This window comes from Aedes aegypti, chromosome 2, assembly GCF_002204515.2.
Source record: "Aedes aegypti strain LVP_AGWG chromosome 2, AaegL5.0 Primary Assembly, whole genome shotgun sequence".
Lineage (NCBI taxonomy): Eukaryota > Metazoa > Arthropoda > Insecta > Diptera > Culicidae > Aedes > Aedes aegypti.
This window is the reverse complement of record NC_035108.1, coordinates 460,425,029-460,448,233: the sequence shown is the minus strand read 5'-3', so window position 1 is coordinate 460,448,233 and position 23,205 is coordinate 460,425,029. Positions and strand designations below refer to the sequence as shown.

Genomic DNA, 23,205 nt, shown 5'->3' with positions numbered 1-23,205 from the left:
AAGAGGCAAATCAACATCCCAAGATCAAATTTTTGTTACAACCCAATGTAGGTATTATTAAATTAGGCTGTAGAAAATGATAAATATCTGATCACTTAGGAACCTTGCAACAGGTAATAAATGCTCGTAGTCTGTTTTCTTCGAATACACATGTATAAATTGTTAAAATTGCCGAATCATACGCGGAATTTATTAAACGGATCATGAAATTAGAACTGAAATCATAATGATGATAGATAATCAACTTTCCTTTCGTGTTGCTATTTGTTACCGTTAGAATCACCAAACTGATTGGTTTCCCACTACTTACACCAATACAACAGCACGAAAACTGAAGTATTATAATCGCGCGTTGGAACTTTCAATATCCATATATTACATCAATAGTGAATTCTTGTATGTTTATTTATTTATTTAGTTGGTATTACATCACTTAATTTGATAAAACCTCGTTAACGATGTTACGCCAATTTACTCGGTCCATGGCTGTGTCTCTCCAACTTCGATTTTGGCCCACGTGCTCCAGATCTTGTTGCACCTGATCAAGCCACCTCGCTCGCTGTGCTCCTCGCCTTCTTGTGCCAACCAGATTCGACGCGAACACCATCTTTGCAGGATTGTTGTCCGGTAGTCTTGCAACATGCCCTGCCCAGCGCACCCTTCCGGCTTTCGCAACCTTCTGGATACTGGGTTCGCCGAAGAGCCTAGCGAGCTCGTGGTTCATTCTCCGCCGCCACACACCGTTTTCCTGTACTCCGCCAAAGATCGTCCTAAGCACCCTTCGTTCGAACACTCCAAGTGCTTGCAGGTCCTCTTCCAGCATGGTCCATGCTTCATGTCCATAGAGGACCACCGGTCTTATAAGCGTTTTGTACATGGTACATTTGGTGCGAGCGTGAATCTTTCTCGACCGCAGCTTCTTCTGGAGCCCATAGTAGGCGCGACTTCCACTGATGATGCGTCTCCGTATTTCACGACTAACGTTGTTATCAGCCGTTAACAAGGATCCGAGGTAGACGAACTCATCAACCACCTCAAAAGTATCCCTGTCTATCGTAACACTGCTTCCCAGGCGGGCTCTGTCGCGCTCGGTTCCGCCTATCAGCATGTACTTTGTTTTTGACGCATTCACCATCAGGCCGACTTTTGTCGCTTCACGTTTCAGGCGGGTGTACAGGTCTGCCACCGTTCCAAATGTTCTGCCGACAATATCCATATCATCCGCGAAGCAAACAAATTGGCTGGATCTTGTGAAAATCGTACCTCGGTTATTAAACCCGGCTCTCCGCATGACACCTTCTAGCGCGATGTTGAACAGCAGGCACGAAAGTCCATCACCCTGTCGAAGTCCCCGGCGGGATTCGAACGAACTGGAATTTTCACCCGAAATCTTCACGCTATTCTGCACACCGTCCATCGTTGCTCTTATTAGTCTTGTGAGCTTCCCGGGAAAGCTGTACTGGTCCATGATTTTCCATAGCTCTTCGCGGTCGATGCTATCATAAGCCGCTTTGAGATTCTTGTATGTAGCCAGTATAAATAACAGAATCATCAACTTCTTGAACATTCTTTAACTGAAAACAGGATGCTTGTTTTATCAAACATGCTCAATCTGCACCTAAAATCTCGGATCCAAATTGTTTTCTAAATAAAAATTGTGTCTAAATAAAACGTGTAGGCCAACAAAACATAATTGAGTAGGAGTTTACAAGTTACTTAGCACATGAAAAGCAGTTTAAATTAATCTATTACTAGATCAACACTAATGCTCACATTTTTATATTCTCATTTCATCATGGTCCTCATTGCTCGAGCGGAGACGAACACCCTGGAGATGGAAAAAATCGACAGCGCTACGATAAGGAAACGTAACAGATGAGAAACTATCGATACATTTATCAATTATGAAACCCCGTTTTAATGTTAACACTTTGTTTCTGTTTTTTCTGTTTTTTTCGTTTCAGCAATCAAATAACCGAACCAACTCTACTATCTTTTCATTTCTTCTTCGTTATACTTATAGTCCTTCTGGCACTGAACCGAGTGGTGCGCCTTCCGCTTTCTTACTGGTGCTGTTTTTCCTGTACATTTGGCATAGTGTCGGAGGTGGTGTACTGTATTTGCTATACAACGCGCTACTTTCGATATTGTGCTTGGCGTGTGGGGAAGCAGTACTAGTGGTGAAGCGGAGGGCGCCATTCGGTTTAGTGCCAGAGGGACTATATCTATTTAATGTATCTGAAGCTTGTGGGACCGCTTTAATTCCGGCGCCTGCTTGTGGAAGATCCCGGTGTGCTAAACGGTATAGGACATGTTAACGGGGGAGGCTTGGTAGGTCCTCACCCAGCCCGTGTCTAGATGGGCGGATAATTGTCTGCCAGGGTGTGGATTGAGCAATTACAATTACAATTACAAGAACACATTCCCACACTAATTTTGAGTTAAAAGTGTAAGCTTCCAGAGCATGAAAAGCTGCTTGGCTGTCGGAGAAAACACAGATTGTGGCATTTCTGTAATTCCTCTTTACGCTGAGCTGGGCACATTCAATGATAGCATACACTTCAGCCTGAAAAACTGTAGGCCACTGTCCGAGAGGGACAGAGATTTTGGTTCTTGGTCCGTGCACTCCAGATCCAGAACGATTGTTCATTCTCGATCCATCAGTGTATAATTTGATTGAGCCTGGAGGAATACTCGGTCCACCTTCTTGCCACTCTTGGCGAGAAGGAATGAACGAACACCGTATATGGTATGTCATAATAGGGTAACGACTGTTTATTTTGATCTTAATCGCTAACAGTTGGCGCCAGTGGCAAAAAGTACAGACAACAATCCTTCGAACATTCAGTTTATCTGTGCTGGCCGCCTAGCGGCGACACTGATGTGTGTATTCCTTTCACTGATCGCGCTACGCTGGATTCTCAAATTTCTCAAATTTCAAACACAAGCGCATGGAAGAATGGTAGTCAGTGAACTGTCAAAACGTATGGAAAATAATGAAAAACATAAATTACTTGCAATTAGGAAACTGGATCGAAAAAGTAGTGATTAGAAATCAAGCGTAATATGAATACATAACTTTTTTGTGTTGTGCTTTCTTTGCTTCAGGATTTCGTTTTTACTACCAAATCACCTGGCAGAAGGCGCTTTTCTCAGCATCCAGCTTTATGAATTGATCCAGCCGGGGCAGATTAAGCATTGCATCTAGTGCGAATGAAGGGGCGCTGTGAACTGCACCAGTAATGGCGACACACGCAGCGCGTTGGATTTTGTTCAGCTTGGCTCTAGCCGTAACCTCGCTTGTTTTTGGCCACCAAATAAGGGAAGCGTAGGTTATTCTAGGCCGAACGATGGTTTTATATATCCACATGATCATATTAGGTTTTAGGCCCCACTTCTTTCCACAGGTCTTTGAGCAGACCCACAGAGAATTGAGACCTTTATTTACCATGTTTTGAAGATGTGTGTTCCAATTGAGTTTAGCATCAAGCGTAATGCCAAGGTATTTGACTTCATTTGAGTAAACCAATTGTGTTTGATTAAGGAAAAGAGGTTGCAGCTGTACCTTTCTGCGCTTTGTGAAAGGAACAATCGTAGTTTTTGAAGGATTTATCCCCAGTTTCTCTTTCAGACACCAGGAGAGCGTGTAATCGAGAGCTGATTGCATTCTTGCAAGGACAACGCTTTCAAATTTGCCGCGTACAATGATGACAACATCATCAGCGTAGCCAACAACCTCGAATCCTTTTTTTTTTCAAGCTACCGTGAATTCGGGTGAAATTGATCACCGTGTCACTCGATTTTATTTCTTCCTAATGAAGCACAAATATCAATGTAACCTATAGTGAATGAACGTTGTTTGTCGTAACTATTGTTGAATTGTGTGTTGTTAAGTGTTTTGCGTTAAAGAATCTTTATATCTATGAAAATAATGTAAAATTCCAATATCATGTGCGGTGCAATATTGAAGAGCATCCATCAACTTTTAGTTCTAAACAAGGATTTGAACATAATAAAGCTGGAAGTTTGTGAGGATGCTTGAGATATATCCCCAAACCAGATTTCATAACCAAAATTCGTACCAATTTGGTCATTCGGTGGAAATAATTGAATTTCTGTTAGATATCGAGATATTCCTTAGGAAATTGCATACATTTAGGCATTTTTCGCGTAATTCTTGAAATTTAACTATTCATTATTTCTATAATTAATGTATTGTTAAGAATTTAGCAAGCATATTCGGGTTCAGGGACCTCAACTTTATTATATAGAGTTGGTTTGGAAACTAACAATAATCGCATTAACAAGTGATCAATTTCACCCCGAAATGAGATTTCCCGATTTTTTTTATTTTAGATATATTTCATAGCACTAAAATGACATTTGTTAGAAAATTTCGGTACATGAGTCAATGAGACTCACCTTCGTACTTGTTTTCCTGCATTCAATTGTTTGACCCGAAATTACGGTATTAACGTTCAACGCTCCGTCATCGCAATCATCGTCATCATCGAAACTTCAAAAGCAGTTTTTCTGCTCAAAACTGAAAATTATTCGATGAGAATGTGTTCACCGTGTTTCGATTGGAGAATAGAATTCAGTGAACACATTTTCCTGAGAATTTTCTTGATTGTGAACGAAAAATCGGCTTTTGAAAATTTAAGAAGATCATCCACCACAAGAGATGATGATGGATGGATGAGATTCGGCGATTAGCTAGCATAGCATGTACCCAGATAGCAATGCATGGGTCAAATTTTCTCCTATGCATTGCTAACACTATAGACGAATAGGAAGCGTTATCGAATGCACCCTCAATGTCAAGAAATGCCACGATGGCGATTTCCTTTGCATGAAAAGTTTTCTCGATCTTGTTGACTAGCATGTGTAGTGCTGAGATCGTAGACTTTCCACTTTGGTAAGCGAATTGGTATTTGGAAAGAGGCATTGCTTCCATAAATTTTGAATTTATGTACTCTCCTAAGACCTTTTCCATTATTTTAAGCCTCAAGCCTGATTTGCTACTGAAAAGAAATCGCTCAAGAAATTTCTCGCCGATTCCTTGCAGAAATTTTCTACAGCGACTCCCATTTGAACTGACATTTCTTTTTAACTGCGTACTGCGATCAGAAAAATAGCGCATTCTTGATCGATTCCTTGCAGAAATTTCCCATACATCAAGATAGGCCGAGAAATTACTTGTCAGTAGCGAATCATGCTGCACTGACGACAGACTTATCGGTCTGTAAGCTTTGGGATTGGTTTTATCTTTTCTTCCGCCTTCGGGATAAAGACAACTCGAACTTGACGACAGTCATCTGGAATATGTCTTAAGACTAAACTGGCCTTAAAAATCTCTATAATGGGAGGAATAAGCGTTTGCTTCTCTTTCTGGATAAGCCATCCATGCCACTATAAATTTATGTGATTTGTGCTAACGTAAGAACAACACGACATTCACGAAAACGCGACGTGAGACAAGACATAACATTTATAGTTCTTACTATCGTCAAAAAAGCTTAAAAATTACCTTTCTGTCGACAGGTTTCGGGCGCGATGTAGCCCATCTACGGGATAATGATCCCCCCATCGTATCGTATATTTTTGATCTGTTTTTCTCTTCAAACGTGTACGAACATCGTACGAATCGCAATCAGTCGGACATTATCCCGTAAATGGGCTACATCGCGCCCGAAATTGGTCGACAGAAAGGTAATTTTTAAGCTTTTTTGACGATAGTAAGAACTATAAGTGTTATGTCTTGTCTGACGTCGCGTTTTCGTGAATGCCATCCATGCCAGCAGATTTAAATGGCTCACTATCCTTTCCACCTTTGCTCGCGTAAAGGCTTCTTTGGCAACCTTCAATGCGTCTCTTTTGGTACTTGAGTCCCATGACAGGAGCTCTTGTTGACCAGAATCAGGGAAGTGAGTCCTCAGCATTTCACTCAGTGTTTCTGTGAGATCCACAGTGAGCGAACCGTCAGTCTTTCGGAGAGTTCCCAGACCATTGGAGTGGTCTTTCGATAGAGTTTTATGAAGTCTGGCAGCTACGGGAGTCTTCTCAATGCTTTCACACATGAGGACCCATGATTTCCGCTTAGCTAGCCTTATTTCCTTGTTGTAGTCTGTCTGAGCCTTTCGGTATAGGCTCCAATCAGTAGAGCGTTTGGCACGGTTGAACTCCCTCCGTGCAGTTTTCCTAAGCTTTTCAACAGGGTGTCTACTACCTGGAAAAACCTGGAAAACCTGGAATTATCAGGGAATTTTATTCCACCTGGAAAAAACCTGGAATTCTCAGGGAATTTCGATCACAATCAGGGAAATTATGTTGAGGCAGTAATTCATGATAGAATATGTTCACGCCAAAGTATTTTTGCGTCATAACTCAGAGCTATCATTAATTGCCAGAAAACTCTCTTCATTCGAAAAAAATTCGGCTGCGCCGCTCTCCAAATACTATATCAGCTGTTTAGTGAAGATCCATTCGATTACGAAATTTCATCAGCTTATCAAAACATGATCTTAATTTATTCTGTGAGGAATTAACATGTCTAGGGCTGGTAGCAGGTTTCTTTTTAGATACCATTGTCTCTAAAAAGTCTCTATTTTTGATTAAGGTGTCTGAAGTCTCTATTTTGACCAAAATAGTCTCTAAAGCAGGCCTGCCCAACCTTTTCGGCTCTTTTTCGACATAAATGGTTGGTGCGCTCGCAAAAATAGACCAATATGAACCAAATTAGTCTCAAATGAAAGCTTTGTAGTATATCTGGCTAATCCATGCTGGAAAATTAAAATTTATATCAACCTCTTTGCTACCGATGCAATTAAATCCAAAAAATGATCCGGCCCGCGGGCCGGACTGATTTTTACATTTGCTTGCATCGCTAGCGAAGAGTTTGATATAAATTTAAAATTTTCAACATGGATTAGCCAGATATACTACAAAGCTTTCATTTGAGACTAATTTTGTTCATATTGGTCTATTTTTGCGAGCGCACCAACCATTTATGTCGAAAAAGAGCCGAAAAGGTTGGGCAGGCCTGCTCTAAAGTCTCTCTTTTTCCTTAACTTGCTTGCAGATAACTGATATGCAAAATTTCTTCTCGTATTTCTCGAGAACAGCTTTAGGAAATATCCTTATGGTTCCTCCAGAGATTTTACCAGGAATTCTTCAAGAAATTCCTTTAGCATTTTTTCATAGGATGCTTATAGAAGTTCCTCCATAATTTGCTTTAAGAAATCCTTGAACATTTCAACGTTACTACCTCTAGTAATTTTCTCAGGGAGTACTTTGAACAAAGACTATCCTGGGACTTCTCCCAGATATTTTTCACTAACTATTCAACGAGTTCTACAGTCGTTAATCTAAGAGATATCCAAAGTTTCCGACAGAATTTCTCCCAAGAAAACCCGACAAGAATTTCAACGCCATTTCATCTACGGTTGTTCCAAAGAATAGATCCAAAAACTTCTCCAGGGGTTATTCGAGTGAATATATTAAGAAAATTTCAAATAATTCCCTCAATTAGACCTGTGTTTCATTATTAAGTTTCTTTACATTTTTTTTCTAGGAATTTCTCCAGCATTTCATCCAAGGATTACTGGAGTTCATCCAAACATTTTTCAATGTTTTTCTCAAAAAATTCCCATGGAATATTGAAAAGCTCATTCAAGATTTTACACAATTTAATACCACAGCTGTTGGCCACGCCAACTGGAGGGAACGGTTTCCGAAAAATTGAACCACCACAGGGATTTTCGGTTGGTTAAAATTTCCTTTAATGAGCAATTCATTAGTGATAGTATAGTATACAGTTATCATATCACTTACGTTTAGTGCCTCCTGCTCTCTCTCGTCTACCTTAGAATGTATTCCTTGAGAATTTCTCCTCCTAGTAGGGCTTATGTTGCATGTGCATGCGTCTATAGCTTTAACAAATTTAGGAAATTTAGGTTTTACTAATTCATTGCATGCTTAGGTATAACTTCTTACCTTTAAGTTTAGAATAATCAATTATAGAAATGTAAGCACACTAAGTGACAATTAGTTTTATAACCTGTATAATAAAGGCGGTATGCGATAGACAACAATGATTAATTTTGTGCTACACATTTTATCTAGTCACAATATCTGCTTTACCACTGATTAATTTCTGGCGTGTTCAAAAAACTAATACTAAAGGGATAAACTATAATTTAGGAAATTCACTTATAATATAGGAAATATTGGAATAGATATCATCAGCACTTCAGCTCACTTGTGGTGAATCAGCATTCAATAGTCTCTTTCATCTATTGTCTCCCGAACCCAATGTCAGTCGTTTGGACGTCATGCCGTTTGTATACCATGAAGAGGTTCAACGAAGCAGGGTGTTGAGATGGTATGTGCGCATCGTCCGAGGACGTCACAACAGCATTTTTTCCAAATCCTTCGATTGTAGGAATGATTATTCCTAAACAATTTTCTAGTAATTTCATCCTGTGTTCCAGGAGATCCTTTGCAATATCCTGCGAATTATTTTGATGTTTCTTTTTTTTAATTAACTTAGTAATAACCTTGGAAACCTTCTAAAAGTTCTTCAAGAGTAAGTCTTCCTGAAAATCCTCTTTCATGTAGGGTGACCTAAGAAATTAGTTTCTTAATTTAACAAAAGATACCGAAAATTTGCTTTAGGAATGCGTCACGAATTTTCTCAACAATTTCTTAGCTTTCTGAGAAATTTCATTCAAATTTCCTTGGATAAAACTCCAAGAAAAAAAGTTTTGAAAAATTCCTTCAGAAATCTCTAGAATTAATAGAGGAATTTCCGAAGAAATCCTAGGAGTAATCTCTGAAGTAATTCCTGAAGGTATCCTCAGAGAAATTTGTAGTCAAAATCTTATGAAAATTCTGAAGAACAATTTTGAAGAAAATCCTGAGAAATCCTTGGATCCCTGATTGAAGAATCACCGGATAAAATTCTCGAGGAAAAAAGGCTTTTTCAAAAAATATCTGAAATGATATGTGAATGAATTTCTGATGAAAGCCTTGAGGTATTTTTTGTGATATATTTTGGAGGAATTCCTTAGGAAAATTGTTGGAGAGTGAAAATCTCAAATATAGATATCAATCCATCCCTCTCGTAATGTCGTCGCAATACATCAATGAATAAGTAGATGAAAAAACCGAATTTAGTACTATATCATTTAATTCCACTAGAGTTTGTATCCCTTACGCGTATTTCGACCTCAACTGTAAGGCCGTCTTCAGTGTCGTGTACTAGACTCGACTTGAAGAAAACCATCGCAAGGTCTATCTGTCAAAGGATACAAACTCTAGTGGAATTAAATGGTATAGTACTAAATTCGGTTTTTCATCTACTTATAGGTATTCTACTAAACAGCTCGAAGATTTATTAACATCAATGAATGTTTGTTCTTTACTGGCATATACCAGATATGCTTGTATGTCGTAATGTCACAAAAAAAATTGAAAAAAAGTTTTAAAGATAGGGGAACTTACGTATTCTCGGCAGTCTTAGTCGATGCCGCGCTTCTTTTGTAATTTTCTCCGACATCAGTAGATAAATTCCGTGTTTGTCTGTTTACATTTATGCGTAACTCAATCCTCTATCGATTCACACCGACAGACTTGTCAAAATGCTTTTGGAAACGTTTTTACAACGCTGCGATCATCTCTTGTCAGTGGTACTACTTTCGGCGCAACTTTCCCATAAGAACTGCTGGCGAATCTCTTCGGCAGCTCCAAATCAGTCGCATTTTGAGGCGTGTTCATTTGAATTGATGACATCTCTAGCGGTATTGTTTTTTCAGTTTCTCATCTGAATGTTTTCATTGACGTGTTTTGATAGAATACTACTGTGAATTTGGCGTTTGAAATTTGGTTGCCGATAATAGTCGAATGGTGCCGAAGCCGTAAGTCTCCCTGTTTTCAGGGAAATGTCTGGTCTGATCAAACTATTTTGTCCTGGTTCCTATTAGGTTTCGTTTTTTGATTACTGTTTTGTCTCTTTTCGGTCTCATTTTGGTTACTTTTTAATCTCTTTTTCCTGGAAAAAGGTTTCTAAATTTCATATTTTCAAGAAATTCATTTACCATGTACAATTTTTAAAATTATTGGAAAATATTTAATTTCAGAATAAAACGATTTTCGAAAAGTAAACTGGAATTTAAACAACTTTAAATTCAAAATTTCGAACAATCATGAAAATTATAATTTATTTATCTTACCATAGTTTTCGAATGACTTATGATCTCGCCCTAAAAGCCATTGGTAACCATGTGTATAGCTCGTTGTTTCTAAGCATTTGAATGGAGTTTGACGTTATTTAACAACGATATGGTGAAGAAAGGATCATTCCATACCTGCCAGTAGTGTTAATTTGGATGCTTAATAATTGTTTTGCGCTGAAACAACGAGCTACACACGTGGTTACCAATGCGGCTTCTAGGGCGTTATCCCATGTTATGCGAGAGTTAAATGTTATACGGTCGAACGTGATTACCCAGGGGCTTGATAATCCGTATTTCTATTATATAAAAAAAAGATCCGACATCCAAAAGTTTTACGAATTGTTTTGTGTTAATTAAGATGGGTATATATCAACTTAAATATGTACCAGATGATCATTAACACGATCAATTCAATTTGAGATATTCTAATGAATTTGGCATTTTTGCTGTATGATAACTTGGTAATACATCGGTAAACTTAGTATTTATTGTAAAATATTGCCACGTATCCAAATAAGGTTTAATTTTGCGAACATGCAACTGTCGACCGATGGAAATGCATGGTACATAATTTGTACTAAAAACACTTTCAAGAAGACACATACTGATGAACTGAACGGAACACAGTTCACAGAGCTCTTACAAACGGAATAAAAGACATCATCCTTGGCAAATACGATTCATTTGAATAAAACTTAGCTTTTGTATTGTTATTATCTTCACATTGTAATATTGGATATTTTGGATAGTTTCAGCATGCTTTACATAATGTTTAGAAGTGTATAAATAGCTATTAAGGTGAAGATGAATCGAAGCCAAACTTCAAATTTTCAAGAGCACGGACCTGGAGAACCAAACATCCGTTTAAGCTGAAAACTTAATCGATTGGTCACCACCAGCTAGTGACCAATCGATTAAGTTTTCAGCTTAAACGGATGTTTGGTTCTCCAGGTCCGTGCTCTTGAAAATTTGAAGTTTGGCTTCGATTCATCTTCACCTTAAATCGAAAACACTTTAAAATTTGTCATTAATTTGTTTTAGACAAAATTAGAGTATTTCTTGAACCTGGAATTATTTTTATAAAACCTGGAAAAAACCTGGAAATATCAGGGAATTTCATTTCGGTGAACGAGTAGACACCCTGTTCAAGATGGTTGTTCCACCAAGAAACATCTCTGCTCGACCTAACAGTTTTAGTCGGACAGCTTTCTTGATATGCATTAAGAATTTTGGTTTTTATAGAGTCAGAAGCCATTTCTAACTCTAGTACTGTTTTAATCTAAGGATTTATGATGTATCTTCGGATCGGAGAGTGGCTGAATAGGTTTCCCAATCAGTCTTGTTAGGATCTTTAAACGATTTTGCAATAGTTAGACCACCTTCCCATTCAAAGAATATGTGTTTGTGTTCTGACATAGATATTTCATCAGGAACATGCCAGTTTGTTATTTTGTGAGAGATGGACTGACTGCATAAAGTCAGATCCAGCACTTCCTGTCGTATGGCGTTTTCATATGTAGGCTTGTCACCCGTGTTACATATGTCAATGTTTTTTGAGGATAGAAACTGTAAAAGGTACTCACCTCGAGGATTTATATTTGTACTTCCCCATACAGTGTGATGCGCATTCGCGACAAGGGGAATGTTCTTTGTTTCACAGTAGGAGGTTAGCGCAGCAATCTCTGGAGGAGGAACATCTTCGGCGTCGCCTGGGAAATACGCCGAGACCATGACGATATCAGCTTTCCCCCTAGCAGTAGAAACCTCCACCTTGACTGCTACGATGTCGCGTTTAATGAATTCTGTAATTGGAAAGCATTTAGTGTCATTGCGTATTAGAATGGACCAATGCACGAGTTCACGAATTTGACGTTTGAGCGGTGCCAAATTCACTTGTTTCCATGGTCACATAAATAACACGGCACCGCTAAAACGTCAAATAGTGAACACGTGCATAGGTCCATAGCTGCTTTTGGAGAGAGCTGGCTGTCATCATATACCAACTTACATGAGTTTACATGAATACCCTGTATTCCAGATTGGTTGACCCATGGCTCCTGGACAAGAGCTACAGTGAACAGTTCTTTTGTGAATCTCCGGCAAAGCAGCAGGGCCTCCTGAAGAGCATCAAGCTGAGTCGTAGAAAGATGGGATGTGGGATAGTGTTTCGGAACAACTCCGATCTTCCTACGATTGGTCATGTAATTGCAGCTATGACCAGCCGTTTGGTTTTCTCCGTTCTTCAGCCGTTTGGTTTTGGTGACCGTCACTTGACTGCTGAGCCATTGGGCCATCGTGATTGGATTGCTCAGCTGAGATCCAGACGTTTCTTGGTTCGTTTCTGCTTGGGGACGTCCTCACTGGTAGCCGAGTTTTCTAGGTCCGTCCTGCCACGTTTAGAGGAAGCTAGCTCATCTTCGCCCTTCCCGAGTTGAATGAGGGCTTCAGATCGACTCACGCCGCTCTGCATCAGTGCTTTAAACTTCTTCCTTTGTCCTCTCGTGAGGTTTATTTTGGTCGTCTGTTGGTCATTTGCGTTGTTCGGATGACATGAAGGATTCGTTTTGGATTCAGATCCTGATGGTTGAGGTCCTGGGATGTTGATAATAACATTTATACCAACGTTCTTATCGTCGGCCGGATACGGATGGTTTGTTGAATTTTTGTTGCTTACTTCGGTTGCGTCGGTAAGCATATCCTCCTGCGAACTTGCGAGTAAGCATATCCTCCTGCTCTTCGATTAGCCCAGTATTGCTCTGCACGTCCTCCACTACCATTGGCTCCGACTAAGAGAGGCAGTCGACACCTTCAAGGTTGTTGTTGTTTTGATTTGTACTCATATTTGTTCCCACGAGTCACTGGGGAAAACGGTCCGCTGCATCATTGCCCCGCCGTAATGCAGTAAGGGCTACATACTGGGGAGTTTGCCCTGGTACATCCCAGGCTCCATATGTGTTAATTGTAGATTGTTTCGACTTGTATGGAGCTGGATCCTATTTTTGGCACTTTGGAGTCACTTCGGCAGTGGAGTTTTTTGAAAGCTACAAAGCTCTTATTTGGCCACAATATGCGTCGTTTTAAAGCGCTTCTCTGTGCAATGTTTCAGACAATTCAACCGAGAAAAAACCCCTATGCCAAAGTGAACCATGAAAGTGCCCAAGTAGCTCTGCAACCTATGTTTAGCTTTGTTTTTAACTACCAACATCATTTGGGCCTCACCTAGCCTGGTGATGTAAACTTATAAATAAATAAATAAATAACAATATCAAATTTGTGTGGCGATCTCACCAAGGGCGACAAGTCATCTAAATAAAAATAAATAATAGGTATGAATAACAATATCGCGTGAATTGTGGCCTGGGAACAGTTTGCCGAAAATCGATGATTTTCTCTACAAAAAAGGGTTAACAAATAATGCCAAGTAAACCAGTAAATCTTATCTGAAATCTTTGAAGAATAACTTTTGTGTTTTGCAAGATAAGAAACTCAGGTAGCCAATGTCTCAAATAGCATTCGCCTAGAATCTCAACATGCATGCGCTAATTACCTCGCTGTAAATGCGTCACTGAAATGCGTCACTGACATCTGTAGAAGTCAAGTGGATTATCATTACAATTGGTGATAATTGAGGAATTTGAAATTTTCTGCAGAAATAACATGTCATCGATCTGACTAAAAGTTTATCAAGGATTATATCAAGAAAGATCTTTTTATACAATAGAAACAGTAGTAGTAGAAAGCATAGGCAAACCATACAGTATGAACACTTGTAAAACCTATATAAGTTAATGAACTTCTGAAATTCAATCAATCATTGACAATCGGTGACCAAAACATCACTCTGGGATTATTTCGGTCTGAACAAGTTGTTACTTAATGGAGCCTTCCTTAGTTCAGATACCGATCTGATGAAAAGAAAGCCTTATCAAACGGAGGCACGTTGCACATGCTTATAATATTCGGCAATACTAACATTCTCGAGTACGTTTTAGGCGAAACTTAATAAGCATTTTTTTTTCAAAGCCAGATACAGTCGCCTCTCCACATCTCGATATCGAAGATAGGGAGAGATCGAGACATAGAACAAATTTTTAACGAATAGGGTCGATGTACCAATAGCCGCATAGCTAAGAACAAATATTTGTATAAAATCGAAAAATGAAGCCTGCGGAATTATTTTTACATCATCTGAAAGCTTTTCATCTTGGCTTTGTGGAAAAATTATGACACATACGAAAACTCATGTTTTTGTATTTATTATCGCTTGTGCCACTATAGGAACACATGTGCCTATAGTAGCACTATTCCTAATTTCTGTTCCTATAGTAGCACAAGCCTCACGGAATAGGCAAAACACAAATCAAAACAGTATTTTTACAAAACTTTTATATATTTCCTTTGAAGTGTGGATCAAAAGCGTTCGATTGATGTAAAAAAGTTCCTAATTTATCAACTATTTTGTTTAATAACAAAATAGTTTCTCTTAGTAGTGCTACTATAGGAACAATAGGTTAACTATAGGTGTAATAGAGCTAAAATTTTAAGCAAAACTATTTATTTCGATCATTTTTTGAACAAAATCGAGCTGTGTGTCAATGGTACTTAGATAAACAGCAGGGTGGCCACCGAACCGGGAAAAACGGGAAAAGCGGGAAAAAGACGGAAATTTGAATCAACCGGGAAAAACCGGGAATTTGAGAAAATCACCGGAAAAATCGTTTTGAACGAACATCTTCAAGCTGTGATCTACAAACCAACCTCCAAAATAAGTTATAGAAGTGTTATGTTTGATGATATTGCAATGAGGCATCCGCAATTTTGAACAAATAACTTTCAAACAGTAATGATTTAATTTCTTCTATGCTACACCATATTTCTTAAAAATGTTTCACTCTTTTCAATACAGAATAATCTTGAGAACAAGTCTTTATTTATAAAAGCTTTTAATATGTCACTAGTTATCTAATCGATAAAATTTTGAATAAGGCTCATTTTCGATTTTAATAACGATCAAGCTGTTACAGCTCATATAAAATGTGTAGAATATCCATACAAAAAGCATTAAGAGAGGATGGGTGGATGTTGAAAATGATGTTTTTTGTGTTATTAAAATTGTGTGTGAGCCCTAAGTAAGTGCTGACGGATTCCATGTCAAATCGGTCAGTCACAGAACTCGACCATCTTCGATTTGGATTAAATTTTGCACATGTTTTTAGTATGGTAGAATAAGTGTTTTCCATAGAAAAATTGATCATTTTGACTCAAGTGTAACTTTTGAAAATGGCCTATAAATGTTTGCATGCAACTTATTTGAAAAATTCTAACTCCGAAACTGTTGATTTTAGAGAAAAATGTTCTATGAAGAAGTTGTAGTAAACCGTTTGGACTATAAGAAAAAAATATACACTGGAAAAATATTTCATTTATTTTCATACAAAATTCAAATATTAAACTTAAATTTTAAATTACACAAAAACCCCATTTTTAAATTTTTTTAAATTTTCACCATATAATCTTGATAGTAAAAACAGGTTTGGGACAAAGTTTCATGATGGAGAAATTTTTAATAAAAAAGTTTTTCTAAGAACAACTTGTGGACGATTTTCAAAATTTTGATTTTTTGTCAAAATAAATACGTTCTGATGATACAGTAAGCATCTTGAAATGATTCTAAGCCATAATGATTATATGAATAATTTCTCTAGAAGTAGCCATTTTCGAATTATTTCGAGTTTAATGCAAAAAATATTGTTTAAATATTAAAATAGGCCATTTTCATTAGTTATTCGCGTTTCTCCATTAATAATAATTCGTTTTCGAGAGTAAAGACCATATTTCTTTACATTTACTTATTTTCCTTGATGGAGAATCACGAATAACTAATGAAAATGGCCTATTTTAATATTTAAATAATATTTTTTGCATTAAACTCGATATAATTCACAAATGGCTACTTCTAGAGAAATTATTCATATAATCATTATGGCTTAGAATCATTTCAAGTTGCTTACTGTATCATCAGAACGTATTTATTTTGACAAAATATCAAAATTTTGAAAATCGTCCACAAGTTGTTCTTAGAAAAACTTTTTTATTAAAAATTTCTCCATCATGAAACTTTGTCCCAAAACTCTTTTTACTATCAAGATTATATGGTGAAAATTTAAAAAATATTAAAAATGGGGTTTTTGTGTAATTTAAAATTTGAGTTTTATTTTTGAATTTTTTATGAAAATTAATAAAATATTTTTTCAGTGTATATTTTTTTCTTATAGTCCAAACGGTTCACTACAACTTCTTCATAGAACATTTTTCTCTAAAATCAACAGTTTCGGAGTTAGAATTTTTCAAATAAGTTGCATGCAAAAATTCATAGGCCATTTTCAAAAGTTCCACTTGAGTCAAAATGATCAATTTTTCTATGGAAAACACTTATTCTACCATACCAAAAGCATGTGCAAAATTTAATCCAAATCGAAGACTATCGAGCACGATTTTTATTTTTTTCATTTTCATTCTGCATGGAATTCGTCTGCTTCTACATGTGTGGCCTTGTTTCATCCATACCTTAAGCCTATTTGCTTTAGAGAACTCTTTATTTTTATGAAGAAAAATCAAAGGATTAGGAATTGAAATAATTTAAATTACGGTAATGAACTACTTGGGCATCTTGATGATTTTCGTATGCACGTGGGGCTTTTGTCGGCCAAATTATTTGAAATTCAGCATTAAGATGCACTTAAGATGATTATAAACCAAAGCCGACCCTCGAAATTTCAAGAGTCTAGAGAACCAAACAGAGCTCTGAGCTGAAATTTTGATCGTTTTATCATTACCAGAATGCAACCAATCCATCAAATTTTCGACGCAAAGGGTTGTCATGTTCTCTAGATCTTATAACTTGAACTTGAAAATTTGAAGTTTGGCTTAAAGGGCATATTGTTGGTAAATATGGTTCAAATAGCATTCAAATTAAACCACTGTCGTGTCAAGAGGAGGATCTGTTTTTTTGGCACAATTAACCATCTCTTTTCCATGATAGATAGACAAATCGATTCAGATGAATACTATACCATGTCATAGTTTACATAATAAAATTCTATATAGATTAGAACAATCTAATAGTCCACTTATTGTTCTAATGATGAAACTATCGATGAACAATCAAATGCTATGAAAAAACAACTAAAACAGTTTAAACCGGTTTAAAAAAAATGTTGCAGTGATTTTCATAGAAACGATTTTTGATATAGAAAAAGTCAATTAAAATCGTAGAAAACAATGGATTAAAAACCGGGAAAATTATGTAAAATACACCGGGAAAACCGGGAAAAAAGCGGGAATTTCAAAATCGAAATTTGGTGGCCACCCTAAAACAGCTACTGATCTTCATGTCAAAAATTATTTTGCCACGATTACCAGCGAAACGGCCGTAAAAAGCCACTAGTGCGACTATAGGGGACCGTCCACAAAGGGAACACCGACCCTACTAGATTGAAAATCAAACCGTTGCCAGGAAAATCAAATACAAACAGATGTCATTTCGTCTTCGCAAATTGTTTCGAATCTCTAAAATCTAGTCTAGTAACCTTTGATAATGGGCATATCGACGTACGGAGAGAAAATTGAGAACGAAAATCACATCGAGATAAGGAGAATATCTAGATATGGAGAGTGAAAATGTATGCAGAATGAGGGGACCGAAAAAATCATCGACATAGGGAGAGATATCGAGATGTAGAACATCGAGATGTGGAGAGTCAACTGTAGCATAGGATTTATAGAGGTTTCAAAAATAGGTTTATGAAATGTGAATTTCATTACAGATACTTGAGCTTGAGGATATGTTCACCAATTGGGATTTATAATTAGTAATTGCAAATTTATTCGTTATTTGCTCATTGTTATTTTTTTTTCTCAATTAAGCCATAATCGCAAATTTCTCTTGATTTTATTTTAATCCCTAAAGCCTTGAATTTTCACACGTCCAAGATTTGGAGATCAGTAGATCAATTGATTTGAAATAAATTTTGAAGTAAATGCCATTAATTGATCTTTGTTCGACATGACATGCCCCCTGACTCCTGTCATTTTTCCTGGGTAACGGAATAATCGTGCACACGAGGGGTCCAAAATTGGCCTTACATGGATATCTGAAAATCCCGGTGAGCTCTTATTGAGAATTCACCCGCTAGATGGCGCTAGTGATGCATTTTATTCAATCATCCGTATCTCAAGAACTTTATCAGCTAGAAGGTTCGTGTATTCGGCAAAGATGTTTAGCAGATCGAGGGCTGTCTGAAGGCAACAATCTATTTGGGAATTTATCCGCTAGGTGGCGCTAGTAACACTTATTTTTCAATTGTCTATATCTCAAGATCCTTATCAGATAGAAAGTTGCTGTCTTCGGCAAACAATTTCTACAGATCAAGTGGACGCAACGGCGCTGGTCTAAATTCCAAATTCTCATATGCTTATAAAATAGTAGTTTACGGAACAAGTTGCAGAATGATGATTTTTACAGCACGTGTCGTAAATTTATCCTACGAGGCTTGCCGAGTAGGATAATTACGACGAGTGCTGTAAAAATCGAGTTCTGCAACGAGTTACGTACAACATTTTTTGCAATTTCGTAGAAGACCACTTGAGGGTATCAGAAATTATATCGGAATGCATTCACCATCATTTCACAATTCTGAAAAATTGTTGTGTAATGATTCATTACGCAACTCAAAACAGTTGCGTAATGAGAAAGCGTTGCGTAATAAATCATTACAGCACTGGTTTCAGTTAGGTAATGACTATTCCCGCACTGCATACTTCAGTGCAGGAAAGTAGGCCGTTTCATGACAGATTGGCGTGATGAAAAACAGCCTATTACGATGAGAAATTGCAAAAACAATATTTTATCGTCTGTTTTTGATTCCTGCTTGGTTTCTGTTTATTCTCTTTGTGATTCCTGTTCGGTATATTTTTGGTATCTTTTTCCTGAAAATGAGGTCCCTAAAGTTCCACTTAGGACACAGACCAATTTTCACAATTCGGTTCTATTGCAGGAAATCTTCATTCAGCATGGAGTCACGCTGAAGAAGGCGAGCGCAAGTTACATTTCGGCACTGGACACGATTGGAGTGCTGCTCTTTGGAAAATATAAAAAGGAGAATCTACATTACTTCGAGTGGAAGATGTCGGAACCGTACGAAATTATGGACACCGACAGTCAGGACAGCGATTGGTCTTTGGTGCACACGGGGAAATCCTCGGACGACAGCGCCAACTCCGAAGGTGATTCTCAGAAGAGCTCCCGGATCACCATACGGGTCCTTTTCCGGGATCTTAAGGGCATCGAATCCCACAATACCGAACTCCGGTTGTATGTTCAGGATGGCGCGAGGAAAAGCCTTTCCGTTCATAGTCTCTATCTGTTCAATCATGGCTCCCCGCGCTCGTTTGTGGATTTCCTGGAGCGGAAGCATTTCGTGAGCAGAAGCAAACACCGGAAGCATTTCTTTCACTGCATGGAGGAAACCAATAGTGACAAACTGCAGAAGTCGTTCTCGGAGCTGAACATCGAGGACATCATAAGCCAACCGGCGGCAGGCAATTATTATAGCAAAATCTTTGCCAACGTGCATCACACGATCCTGTCAACGGCTAGGCAACAGGTCAGACCGCGCTTGTCTCATTCGCGAGAGAATCAGGATCCGGAAGAGGATGGGGAAGCGAGTAGCAACGGAAGTGAGAACCGTGTCAAGAGCGAGAACGTCAGCAAAGATGAGCGTCGAAAATTGGCGCCAAGACCGGAGGTGCATCGGGGAGAACCGCTGGACGCCAAGAAATGGGCAGAATTCCACGCTGCCAATGGAGCCATTACCGATCCGAACCGAGTTCGGGATATCATCTTCAGAGGGGTAAGTTGTAAAGCATAACTTTATAGTTTAAACATCTTGAATGACCAAACTATCATTTGTACTTCCAGGGCATTTCCGACGACATCCGCGCCGAAGTGTGGAAATACCTGCTCGGTTTGGATCTTTGGGAGCACACCGCCGCCGAACGGGAGGCAAGGCGATCGAGCAAAACCCAGGAATACTTCCTCATGAAACTCCAGTGGCAAACGATCACTCCGATCCAGGAGGGCAACTTCACGGGCTATCGGGAGCGAAAGTGCCAAATCGAGAAGGACGTAAAACGAACCGACAGGACGTACGAATTCTTCGCCGGGGATAACAATCCGAATCTAGTTAAACTGCAGGACATTCTGATGACCTACGTGATGTACAATTTTGACCTGGGTTACGTCCAGGGGATGAGCGATCTCCTGGCGCCGATCTTGTGCCTGTTCCATAAACAAGCGGAAAGCTTCTGGTGCTTCGTCGGCTTCATGCAGAAGGTCTTCAACAACTTCGACATCGACCAGAAGGGAATGAAGCAACAGTTGGAGAATCTCCGAACTTTGCTGGCCTTCGTCAACGAGAAGCTCTACAAATACCTAACGGACAACCAGTCGGAGAACATGTACTTCTGCTTCCGGTGGCTTCTGGTCTGGTTCAAGCGGGAATTCTGCAATGCGGACATCATGCTGCTGTGGGAAGTGCTCTGGACAGGCTTGCCCTGTCCGAATTTCCACCTCTTCGTCTGCGTGGCCATTCTCGATCAGGAGATGGACGTTTTCATTGATGGCAACTTCACGTTCACCGACATCCTCAAACATGTCAACGAACTGTCCGGCAATCTGAACGTGACGGCCATCCTCGAGCAGGCGGAAAGCATCTACCTGCAGGTGAAGAACACGATCGAGACGGCCAAGGAGCCGCACGTCGAGCTGCGCAAAATCATCGGGGAGGAAGTGAGCCCGGCGGGAACCAGCGGAACCAGCGGCAGCGAGGAAGATGACGACAGCTGCATGTCCATTGTGAACGAAAAATCCTTGGACGATCAGGAAATGGCCATCCAGCGCAAGATTGACGAGGCGTGTGATTTGTCGATGAGCTTTGCGTTATTTTAGGAGGGTAAGTCTGTTAATAGGTTCTTATTTTTCGGGGATTTTTCTAAAAATACGAAATAAATTGACCATTTGGAAGGGATGTATAAATATTGTTTATAAAATATTATCGCTTGAGGTACATTTGAAATCATGTATAATTTGTGGAATAAAAATAACGATTTTGTTGTATATAAAGTAATTTGAGTATTTTGTTGATTAACATGGATGACATCCTGTGTTTTGAATAATTCAAATTATTTCTCAATTGAATTCGTGATGTAAGAGAATAATCTTCAATTGAATTAAGTTGTTTAGTGTAAAAAAGTTAATATTTTTGTAGTTTGCATTAATGAGCTTATTTTTCTGAGTACTAAAGAAACTATAAGCCCGATTTGTTTAGAATTTGATCATTGGCCCTTTAGAATTGTTACGCGAGAGATGTGTATGCGTAAACATGATGGTATAATAAAGAAACTTTTTAGACTCTTTAGTTTTCCAGAGTTTTTTTTTTGAGCGTGTACAGACTTGTTCACATTTAAAAAAATGTCTGGAAATCTACCGGTCAAGCAGTATTCGGAATTCTCATGCTAAGAACAATGTCTGGTCAAATTTCCATCTCATTTGATAAAGATTTCAGTATGCTTCAAGCTGAAAATGTGTTTTTGGGCTTATTTCATGGTTTGAAAAATCATAACTAGCATGTGGAAAATCAAAACCACTTGCTATTACCACTATTCGAAAGCTAATTCTATTCTGTTAAAGTTTGTCGAACACGCTAACAAGATTAAATTGAGTTTTAACATTGTTTGATCCAAATTTGTACTCCGCAGTACCCAGAAATTACAGTTTTCTCAATATACATGGTATATAAAACATGCATTGGTATTATTTTTTCAGGCCCTAGTCAACGGGAATCCAACATAATACATTTATGAATTCATTGACCATCAACAGATTACATGTTGCTAAAGGCAATAAATTACTATAAATGCCCGAAGAGCGAACACTGCATCGCAACCTGATGATAATTAAATCATGCATGACACATGTACCGAAAACGAATGAATAATTCATTCTTATTGAACAATTTATTCAATGGATCAATGCACGTGTTCACTAATTTGACGTTTGAGCGGTGCCGAATTCATTCGTTGCCATGGTCACGTAAATAACACGGCACCGCTCAAACGTCAAATAGTGAACTCGTGCATCAATCCATTATTGAACAAGTTAGCATTGCTTTTTCTTTCCGAGTGATGATTGTTTTGATCGCATTTCACTGATCATTTAGAACGATTTGAAAACAATCATCATCATCGACTGAGAAAAGGCAGTGCTAACGTGTTCATTTTTTGTATTCATTGAAGCTCACGGTGGTGCTCTTGGCTCACCCACAGAGGATTTACAAATGTGCTTCATAATTACCTATTTTTTACAATTTATTTTCGTGAGATAAATGGTAACTTTGAACGGGATTGACTTTTAGGGCCCTATTTTATAAGTCGAGTCGACCAAAAACGACTCGACTGGAGTCACTGTCGACCAAAAATTTCGCTCGACTCGGCTCTGTCACTCGAGTTTATCGACAGTTGTCACTTTATGTGACTAGATTACTATGGGAATCGACGGGTGACATCTGAAATATGCATGCTTGCTTTGATCGACAATGACTACAGATGAGTCACATGAAACCGCTCGATTTACAAAATAGACCCCTTAGATATGCATTGTCATCATGTCTGGAAATTAAAAATCCGAAATTTTCATGCAGGCATGCTGTTCAGTGAAAACAATTCCCGAAAAAAGAGATTTTCAAGAACCTAGAGATACAAACCTCAACCAAACTATGTTAAAACTTGCTCCAATCATAAAATCGTGTTCGGCAAAAGTTCGTAGAATTGGATAAACTACTATGTAGAAGTATTTCCGATGAATTTTGATGTTTCATTCGGTAGTTATGATTTTTTAAAGCTTGAAAATAGC

General features: G+C 38.4%; 1 protein-coding gene across 1 annotated transcript in view; it reads left to right on the top strand.

Moving 5' to 3' along the window:
• The window catches only part of LOC5569706 (TBC1 domain family member 15), a 29,355-nt gene extending 7,938 nt beyond the window's left edge, over positions 1-21,417 (top strand). The window contains exons 2-3 of the mRNA XM_001658636.2: positions 19,292-20,146; positions 20,215-21,417. Of these exons, the coding sequence (XP_001658686.2) occupies positions 19,292-20,146; positions 20,215-21,243 (1,884 nt within the window). The 3' untranslated portion in view covers positions 21,244-21,417. The remainder of the gene's footprint in view (positions 1-19,291; positions 20,147-20,214) is intronic.
• The last annotated feature ends 1,788 nt before the right edge of the window (positions 21,418-23,205 follow it).